At 31.4% G+C, this 10,692-nt stretch overlaps 2 protein-coding genes across 3 annotated transcripts; one reads left to right on the plus strand and one right to left on the minus strand.

Moving 5' to 3' along the window:
• The first annotated feature begins 1,069 nt into the window (after positions 1 to 1,069).
• LOC112681001 (tyrosine-protein kinase Src42A-like) lies at positions 1,070 to 3,204 on the plus strand. Of its 2 annotated transcripts, none has more exons than XR_003148367.1 (4): positions 1,070 to 1,950; positions 2,062 to 2,198; positions 2,475 to 2,594; positions 3,019 to 3,204. XR_003148367.1 is itself a non-coding variant. In XM_025551267.1 (4 exons), exons 1-3 carry the CDS (start codon positions 1,812 to 1,814, stop codon positions 2,478 to 2,480), a joined length of 282 nt encoding a protein of 93 aa, XP_025407052.1. In that variant the 5' UTR covers positions 1,070 to 1,811; the 3' UTR covers positions 2,481 to 2,548; positions 3,019 to 3,204. The 2 variants fall into 2 exon arrangements, 1 of the variants encoding a protein (XP_025407052.1); XM_025551267.1 differs by having other exon boundaries at positions 2,475 to 2,548.
• Positions 3,205 to 9,286: 6,082 nt separating this feature from the next.
• On the minus strand, positions 9,287 to 10,093 carry LOC112681000. The gene has a single exon (XM_025551266.1). It carries the CDS (start codon positions 10,091 to 10,093, stop codon positions 9,287 to 9,289), a length of 807 nt encoding a protein of 268 aa, XP_025407051.1.
• Positions 10,094 to 10,692: the final 599 nt, after the last annotated feature.

Consider the following 10,692-nt stretch of genomic DNA (forward strand, 5'->3'; position numbering starts at 1 on the left):
AAAAAACTTACATTGAACAATGTAGTGGGGTGGCTCAGCCACCAAGTGACCGTTTTAATAGCGCGATCACTATTACCCTTTTGCCCACATAGGGCAACATAGATGCACTGGACTAGCTTTCGCTTATTGTCCAATGCATCTATGTATGCACCTATGTGGGCAAAAGTTATATCTTGTGTGCGGGAATGGTGGTGGTGAGCCACCAATTCCCGCACAACAAGAGCACAACATTTTCGAAAATGCATCTGAAATATAAAGAAAAATTATAAATGAATTATTATTATTATTCAATTATTTATTGAAGTCCGTAGCACGAGTATTTATCGAGATATCATTGTGTAAAATCTTTTAAAAACTATCGGTAGATAAAAACGGTTATCCAGGTTATTATTAACACAGCTCGGCCGCCGGGACACTGGGATTTTCCCGGTGGGCCGCTGCTTATATTAACAAAAATGGACCGATGACCAGATGACCGATGTATAACCAGGTATGCTCCAAAACGAATTAAAAAGAAAAGTATGTACAGAAAATAAAAGAGATAAAAATCGTAGTTGTTAAAAGAGAGCAAATCATATGTGAAATTGGATAGTATAATATATATTATCGTCGCACGGGATTAGCGATGGTGACTGTAATACATTTTTCAAAATCTTTTACCTTTACTCTCCAGATAGCTAAGAAATTTCCGCAATTTATATTATGTAAACGAGTGCGATGGGATTTGGTATAGGGTTAAAAAAATCGAAAACCTTGAAAAACGTCATGTCATACCGACAAATTGATTATTTCGACTAAACCTATCAGTTTTCAAAGTCGGAATACACGTATTTGAAAAATTAGAAAATTTAACTATTTTTATTTTTACGTAATAAATAGACATCGCGCGGGATAAGTGATTATGTCTGTAATTTGAATAATAATATCTGAAAATAATAACCGAAAATGTATACATACCTTAATAAAATTAAAATTTGAAAAATTTAAAATTTAAAATTAAAAATATACGTAAATATACTATCGTAAAATATACGACGGCACGCAACAATACATAATATACGTAATCGAATAATCGAATAACGAATACTCGAAAAATGTATGTCATGCCAAGTCAAATTAATTATTATCAGTTTCAACAGTGTTAATTTATTAAGAAAAAAAAAATTTTAATTCAAGAAACTAACTATTTATCCCGCAGTGCTGGTTAAACCGCTTAACCCGCGTATTTTCAAAAAGTATTATTGAATAAACTTTACAAATATCCCTGGCTATACCATTCCTGCTATTTTCACGAATAACCATTATAAATCTCGTTCTCCGTTAGCGGACGGCTGAAGTATGACAGAGTGGCGGAAACATACGCGACATTTTATGCAAATTTAAAACTCAATTCCGATATTAATGGTCCGATTAGACCGAGACTTCTAAATCGGATTTCAAATCATTAAATAATCATAAATGAATAACGCATTGAAGTCCGTAGGACGAGTATTTATCGAGATAAATAAAAAGTTTTAAAAACTAACTGTAGATAAATATGATTATCCAGGTTATCTAACGGCAGCGAAGAACATCGCCCGCCAAGAAAACTTGGTCCGGGCTTTCGACTTTTGTTATCATTACCTACTTTTTAAAATTAGATACCTGTATCAATTATCATTTATTGTTTTCTATGTCTTTCTGTGTTAAACAACAACTTTCATTTATACTGTTTTTTTTTTTTTTTTTAAAGTAATTTCTATTATGGGCAGCTTCTTCAGTTGTTTCAAGCTGTCTCCCAACGGTGACAACAGCAAAGAAATATTCAACGAATGTATCGAGGCCGAACCTTGGTATTTTGCAAAATTAAAAGATACGATGCCGAGAAACTACTGCTTTTGCCAATCAATGATCACGGAGCATTTTTAATTAGAGATTCTGAAAGTACAAGGCATAATTACTCTTTGTCTGGTGAGTGTGTGTGTGTCTATCTGTGGTATCATAGCTACCGAACGGATAAACCTATTTTGATTTTGTTTTATCATATTCATATGTATAGTATGTACATTTAATTTAATATAGTTCGCCATGGTAATACTGTTAATCATTATCGAATCAAACGATTAGATGGACGTGGATTCCTCATTGTTCGGCATACCTTTAGAACTCTATATGAATTTGTAGAGTACCATATGTACTTATGTAAGCCTTGTGTACGGGTAAGATTTAATCTTTTAAATTAAAAATATCTACAATAAGTACATGGATTTTTATGTATAAAATACTTAATCTCTTATGAACCACATTATTATTTCTGATGTGTTAAAATCATGTTTACTCTATATGTCCCTATGGGTTGGCTAACACTTTTAATTTTGGCTTACATACTTAATTATATTTAATAAATAATCCATGTATCTAAATGTATGAAATTATGAAAATTATTAATATGTTAAAAATTAAAAAATTATGTTTTTTTTTTTTTTTTTGATAAGGGTTGAAATCAGTAACTGGTGGTTTGTCCATGGAAAGAAAATAAGACATGGATAGTTTGGTGAAGTTTGGACTGGTAAATTTAAATTATATTTAACATAACAAGTACTAACTAAGTTTAGGTTAGTATGATGTATATTACTTTTTTCTATTTTTTCAATTATTAATTAATTACAATCAATAAATATTTTTTCAATTTGATTTGTATGACAGAATTAGATACTTCATATTTTTTATATATACTTCATGTATTTAGAATATATATTTTTATTTACCAATACAATTTTAAAATGTCTTATTTGATTTTTTAAGGGGATAATTTCATATTGGGTATACTTGTATGCATTTTTTGTGTTTTGAAGATTATAAACATTCTAACCTTTATAATAATAAATCTTTAAAATAAATTAAATTTTTTTTGTAACTAAGATACCGTGAACCCCAAAGATTTTTGTTGTATATTTGAAAGAATCCCTAAAAACATTTAAATTTGTAAATGTTTTATAAATTTTTAAAATAAATGTATTATTTTATAAATTGTTACAGATATGGGACTTGGTTTAAAACTCCAACATATGGCAGTTCTGAACCTTAAACCTCAAAATTATATTAATTGTGATCTGGCTGCTCTTGTTTGAGTGAATAATTTTGTAAAAATTGAATATTTTTGCTCATTTATGGGTTTTACAGTACTAATAACTGTAAAGTATGTTGTAAAATATTAGATATATTGCTGAGAAAGATATTTATGTGTATAATTTTTTCATTTTTTTTTATGTTAAGTATTTAATTTGTAATTATGTTCTATGTTATATATTCTATCTAATTATTATAAAAAAAAAGAAAAAATTTTAATTAATGCTTGATCCTAATGATTATGATAATGGATACCTTCCAGATGACACAGACACCAATTTTAATTTCAGAGACTAATACAATGCTTCAAAGAAAATGCTAAATTATTAATGCACGGTTTACAGTAGGTAAAAGTGTTCTTTAAAAAGAGCTGAACCGTTTACAGTAAGAATGTTCATGTTAACACGAGTGTTATTTTAATCTACGTTGTTGTCGGACCAGTAAGAGGCACATCAGTGACTGAAACAGTATCGAGGGGGTCTGAAATTAGAAATTTGATTTCATAATATAATTTACATGTTGATTAAAAAAAAAAAAATTGTACTGAAAATTACCTGTAATCTTAGGTGTAGGTACAGTAAGAGGCACACCAGCTAACGCAACGGTATCAACAGGGTCAGAAAGAAAAAAATTATTTTTATTTGATTATTTACATGTAAACTATTATATTAAGCATATACTAAAAATTACCTGTAACTGAGACAACTCCAATTTTAAGTGTGGTTGTTGTTTTAAAGCATAGGCTTTTAAAAATTAATAATTAAAAGAATGATGGCTTGAAAACCGATTTGGTCTCCAAATGTTCACAGACAGTATGTAACCATCTTCATGTTTAGATTTATTTAGTCCTCTTAAGAGTTGATTACTTATTCAATTCTAAAAAACATGCAAACTCCTAGAAGTCCCGAATCATACTAATTACGTATAATTTATAAAAGGTTAGTCCCGACAGTTGTCACCAACGTTATAAAATAAATGATGTGGAGCGGCCATACCATGGGTTACAAATACACTTTTATCCACAATTAATCATATATAAGTTTGCCGCACAAGCAATCGCTATCAAGATTGCAGTTCTCATTAACGTTAACACGTATAATCCCGTTGCCATATTATTCTTTGTAATAGCCACACGGAAATTCCGCCGCGATACAATCTTGTGGCAAAACTTTTCAAATAATTGTATATTTAAATATTTTTATTTGAAAAGTAATTGTTTTCTTGAAATTTGTTGGTTTATATGTTGGCTTGGATATTTATTTATTATAAATAACAAATCATTTTATTATAATTCATTTGCATACACCATATTCACACAAGTACGATGCATTTTAAACACTTAGTAGCTCTTATTTTGCGTGAATTTGTCGGTCAAAAGTTGGGAAAAAATACAAGCGAAATCAATCCTGGTGACATTTTATGGTACGTGAACACTTTACGAAACGATTATGAGCGTGGAAATGTGGCTGACACAGTTAAGTGCATATTTTTTATATTATTTCAACGTCCTTCACTGTCCAGTGAATTATCCGACTATGTTGATTGCTGGATTAGACGAACTAATCCATTATTATCAATGCTATTTGATGATTATAAATGCATTGACCAAAAGTTCAAATTCGATGAAAAATATTTTTACCCATACAACATCAAGCGAAACGGTTGGAGATTACGCAGCACGGATGAAGATGTATTCAACCCAACTGATGCCACATTGAATGAAATTAAGTCAGTTTTGCATAACTACAACAATCCTTTACACCCCGTGGATACAAATGTTCGACGATGCAGGTGAGCTGCAGAACCTATGTACGGATGGTTATCACCACCTAGAAGGAGAAGACGACAAGAAATGTGTGAAAATGTTGATATAAGGGAATTACCAGATGCCACTGCTAGTTTCTAAAAAAAGGTCTACTAATTTTCCATAACATATTATTTCAACGCACGGCTAACGGTTATCTATGAAAACTATCATTAATAATAATCGGACTATTTTATCTTAATGTATTTTTTGAGTCATGTTTTAATTGTACATTATACATAAATGTCAGTAATATTTTATTTCATAATTTTAATAATGACAAAATATAATAATTTACTATAAATAAAAATGTATGTATGTAAAAAAAAATTATTATTTTTTTTAAATTAATTTTGCCCCCCCCCCCCATCCTAGAAAAATTTTTGGGGGCGCCAAAAAACAATTTAATATTACCAACACAGGCGTGTTTTAAACAATGTTACAATGTTACACCGCTGGGCTGCTGCGGATTGTCACCGCCGAGCGGTTGCTAATATTTCCAAGTTAGAACAAATTACCTACTTCAGCATGTTTTCAGAAATGCCTGCAGTGCGTAACAGAAAACTCTAGGTCGGTTTCGAACCCTGGTCAACCGTGTCAGTTAGTCAGTCGGTCCGACTGCGACACGACTAGCACCGTGATTTGATGATAGATTATTGTGGTATTATTTACCAGTATCACTGACTTATGAAAAAAAATGCATAAAGTTTTTCTCGGAACGTAGCGGTGTTCTTGCCATTGAACCTTTTTCCGAGTTCCGTGGGATAGTGATAGAATAATCGCAACCATTGCGCCAGAGCTATTCACTAATTATACAGTGTTAAAATCCTGGTATTTAAAACGTTTATCTCTGCTAGTTCTTATCTGATATTTATCGCACACTATATTTTATTATAAAATTAAAAATTAAGATATTTATGTTTATCAGTCATAATTTATTATTTTGCTTAGATATACTAGAGTCGAAAATCTGAATTTCTATGATGCATGATTTAATACGATTTTTTGAACCGGGCATATCACGATAACACGTTGGCTGCTCTGTGTACAAGTTTCAAAAATATGAAATAAGGATTACGGCGTCCAGAACTTATAACTGAAAAAAGGAAATTTTCGATAAGCAATTTTGAGGTTAATCCTGTTTTTATTATTGTACGGCCGAAATTTGGACTTTTTGAATACAAAAACACTACGAAATGAAAGTAGACTTATAGAGGGATGCTATCATACATTTTTCATAACCCTAAGTCGAAACCCTGATTTTATACGATTTTTCGAACCGAGGCATATCCGTTTTTCTACAAGATTGCGCATGCTATCAGGGTAAATCATATACATATCGCCCGAACGGCCATAATTTGGACTTTTCTTCTTCGAAACCCCTATAGAACGACAGTAGAAGTACATTGAAATGTTTTCATACCTTTTTCATAACCATAAGTCAAAAACCTGATTTTCTACGATTGTCAAATGAACGAAAACGACAGTACACGGATGTTATGAATTATATAGGATACTCCCGTACGGAGCACATTTCCATTGTTGGTATGTCCGTTTGAAAATTCACCAAAAATCCAATTTTTGGACTACCGATATGAAAATCATATCGGTAGGTTCGATAACACGTTGGCTGCTCTGTGTACAAGTTTCAAAAATATGAAATAAGGATTCCTGCGTCCAGAACTTATAATTGAAAAAAGGAAATTTTAATTAGTTATTTAGTTTTGACTTGTGGTGATGAAAAGGGTATCAAACGATAGGTATAGACATCTGCTATCCGTTGTGTAAGAATGGTATATAACATTTGAGAAACGAGTCCGGTGTGAACTCATTACCGAAGGTACTTATTTTGCCGTAACAAGCCTAGCGGTAGAGGTTACTTTTCAAAAACTCGCCAAAAATCGAAAACTCGACCAATCGGTCTGAAAGGGGTATCAATCGAAAGGTATAAACATCTGCTATCCGTTGTGTAAGAATGGTACCTAACATTTGAGAAACGAGTCCGGTGTGAATTCATTACCGGAGGTACTTATTTTGCCGTAACAAGTCTAGCGGTAGAGGTTACTTTTCAAAAATTCGCCAAAAATCGAAAACTCGACCAATCGGTCTGAAAGGGGTATCAATCGAAAAAATATATTATTAAAAGTATATTCTTAAGTTTTGATAGTCAATTATTACTAAATTTTTCTTTTAATAATTTATTAATTCCTTTCTTGAAATTATATTTTTTAGCTATTTCCGATACTAAATTATACTCTACTGGTACGTTCATTAAGTCTCCCATTGTTTCATGTACTTTTCTATTTATAATTAATTGTGTTTTCTTTTTATTAATAAAATTGGAATAATTGTCATCTGTAATTTCTGAAATTTTATACATTCGGCTTAATGCATCTACATTTGAATTTTGTACACCCGGTTTATATCTAATCTCATAATCGTACTCTTCTAGTTGTATTCGCCAACGCGCTAATTTAGATAATGGATCTTTTAAATTAACTAACCATGTTAATGGTCTATGATCACTCAAAATAATAAATTTCCTCCCGTACAAATAAGGTCGAAATTGTTTAACACCATATACTATTGCTAAATATTCTAATTCAGTGGTACTATAATTATTCTCACTTTTACTTAGAGTTCGCGACGCGTAAGCTATCGGTAAATCTTTTCCTATTTCTCCTTGTGATAGAATTGCTCCTAATGCTTTATTACTTGCATCAGTTGTTAAAATAAATGGTTTTAAAAAATCTGGATATTTTAAAATTGGTTCTGAACATAATTATTTTTTAAGTAAATCGAAAGATTTTTGACAATCTTCGGTCCATTCGAATTTAGTATCTTTTTTTAGTAAGTTTGTTAATGGTTTTGCCTTTACACTATAAGATTCTATGAATTTACGATAATAACCTGATAATCCTAAAAATGATTTTATCCCCTTAACATTAGTTGGTTCCGGAAAATTTAGAACTGCCTTAACCTTCCTTTCGTCTGGTTTAATTCCGTGTTCTGATATTACATGGCCTAAGTATACGCATTCTCGTGTTAGAAATTCGCATTTATCCGGTTGTATTTTTAAATTATGTTCTCTTAAACGTTCGAATACCTCTATTAATTTATGATTATGATCTCTTAAATCTTTTCCATATAAGATTATGTCGTCTAAATATACTAAACATTTTATTCCGATTAATCCCGATAATACATTATTCATTAATCTCTGAAATGTGGCTGGTGACGTTTTCATGCCCATTGCCATTCTTTTAAAATGCCAATAACCTTGATTCGTCGAAAATGCTGTTAATTCGCGAGATGATTCGGCAAGTGGTGTTTGATAAAATCCCATGTTAAATCTATGACGCTAAATAATTGACATTCGCCCAATTGATCTAGTATTTCAGTGATATAAGGATATAAGTGGATGAAATTCATTTAATGTTACTTTATTTAGTTTTGGAGACGTATATGTCTTCATTATTTGAAAAGAAGAGATCTAAGATATTCGAACAATGATTTTGTGTAAAATTATATTGAAATAGTTTTAATAACATAATTAGTTCTTCAAGTACCTCAAATTTATTAGTTTTTGGACCATTAATTCTAGCATGTAGGTCAGTGTTATCCCAATAAATACCACTTAAATTATTAATAATAATTCAATAATTCAATAATAACTCAATAATAATTCAATAATAATGTGGGTATTTAGTTAGAATTTTTTTAGGTGTCAATGGTTTTTTTTTTATGAACATAGAATGTTTTCGTTTCTTTTATAAAATTGTATCTTAAAATAATATGGTTATTACAAAATATATGCTTACAAACAATTGTTGATTGAAGACATGTTGTTGACTGAATGATCCGGCGGAGTATCAGCTATTCAATGGAAGTTGAGAAGTTGAAGGACTGCAGGTTGTTCAGCTCCTCGGTGGTTCCGATGTGGAATTGCCTTCTATTGAATATCCTACCGACTGCGCCAATTTTTGTTACGTGCCAACCGTTTGATCCGTTAATTCAGTTACGTCTCAGTCAACGCTTGATTGGAAGTGTAGTCAGGAATAATTAAGACTTTTTTTAAAATAATTAAATTTATTTCACTCATAAAATTATCTTAACTACAATTTTGTAAATATTCTAGTGGTAGAAATTATCTAAGTCCTAACAAAATTAATATTAAAATATAATAAAAACATAATAATACACAGTCTTGAATTACATTGAATAAAGTGATTTGTACATATTTACATAATAAAATAAATTGTTATACCTAATAATTAGTTTTTTATGGTTTTTTTTACATATTTCCGTTTAGCCTCGTGTTGTCAATACATTAAAAAGTAGTAATTATTTTAAGTTATTTGAATCAATTACAATTTATTCCGTACAGTCTGAGTCAGAATCAGTTTCGCCTGTTATAGTCATAACGGTTGAGCCCATGTTTTCCATGACATCGTAAACAATAAAATCGATTTCCAAAAATTTGTCTTCTTGCTTTATGGTGTGCTCGACAAAGTTTTTCCACATATTGGGAGTGACACGTTCAACGCCATCAATTAAAAGTTTATGAACATCAGATAATTTGAATGTCGTATTGTTCATTTTAACATGGTTCTTCACAGACGACCACGCGAGCTCAATAGGATTGAGCTCGCAATGGTATGGTGGTAAATGAAGTATTCCAATGTCATAGTTTTTTACAAATTCTTCAATGACGTACTTATCGTATCTAGGCTTGATCCGCTTTACAATTTCCAATAAACGTGGTATAACCATAGGTTTTTCGTATGTTTCACCTTTTTCGTACAACCACTTTTCAATATCTGCCTTTCGCCAATTCGTTGTAGGACACGATTCAATTTTAACGGAATGGTACGAGGCGTTGTCCATTACCACAACAGCATTTTTTTTTAACAACGGAATAATATTTTTAATCCAGTTAAAAAATGTCTCACCATTCATTTCTTCATGGTAATCAATAGAATTCTTTTTGGACTCAAATAACAATAGCCCACCAGGTACAAATCCTTCATCAGAGCCAATGTGAACTACAATAATTCGTTTTCCCTTGCCACTTGCGTTGGTAGTACCACACGTCAATCCCTTGAGAAATGTGTCCCTATGAGATGTAACTGTATTGTCTACCCACGTTTTTTGTGTACAATCATCGGCATTCACCCACATTTCGTCTAAGTAATATATAGGACGACCTTGTTGTCGATACTTCCTGATGGCTTCTAAATATTTATTTCTCCAAATCACAATATCATCTCTCTCTATTAAAGCACTACATTACTAAGAAGTAATAATACGCATATTCCGAGTCATAAAAACGTACCAAGAATATTTATTGCACACATAAATTTGCGAGTGCCACGCGCAAATCTCAGATCACAAGAAACCACGAACATCAATCATTCAAATAAGATAACCAGGCCAAAGATAGCCACGTGCCGAAAACAACGCAATTAAAACAGAATCAAACAGAGTATATAAAGGCTCCGTTTCACCACCAACGACAGACGTGTCCAACTATCAGACCAAGCCCTTCTGAGTTTCGTCTTCGATATTGTTAGTGCACAAATTTATAATTTATATCTGTATCTGTATTTGTATCTGTATTTATTAAAGTGTTTACAAGTGTTAATTGAAATTTCCAGCGGCTCTAGTGAAGTCCGACCCTCAACATCACAAACTTTTTTTTCAACTTCGGAATCACAACATTCCGATACTTCTACATCGTATACAACAGAAGAATCCAGAAGAACACCACAACAGTTTGA

This window comes from Sipha flava, unplaced genomic scaffold (genome assembly GCF_003268045.1).
Source record: "Sipha flava isolate LNK unplaced genomic scaffold, YSA_version1 18390_pilon_pilon, whole genome shotgun sequence".
Lineage (NCBI taxonomy): Eukaryota > Metazoa > Arthropoda > Insecta > Hemiptera > Aphididae > Sipha > Sipha flava.

Coding starts and splice junctions, on each gene's coding strand:
- LOC112681000 (XM_025551266.1), bottom strand. CDS start 10,093: ATGTGGGTGAATGCCGATGATTGTACACAAAAAACGTGGGTAGACAAT.
- LOC112681001 (XM_025551267.1), top strand. CDS start 1,812: ATGTATCGAGGCCGAACCTTGGTATTTTGCAAAATTAAAAGATACGAT. Junction 1,951..2,061: donor GCATAATTACTCTTTGTCTG/GTGAGTGTGTGT, acceptor AATTTAATATAG/TTCGCCATGGTAATACTGTT.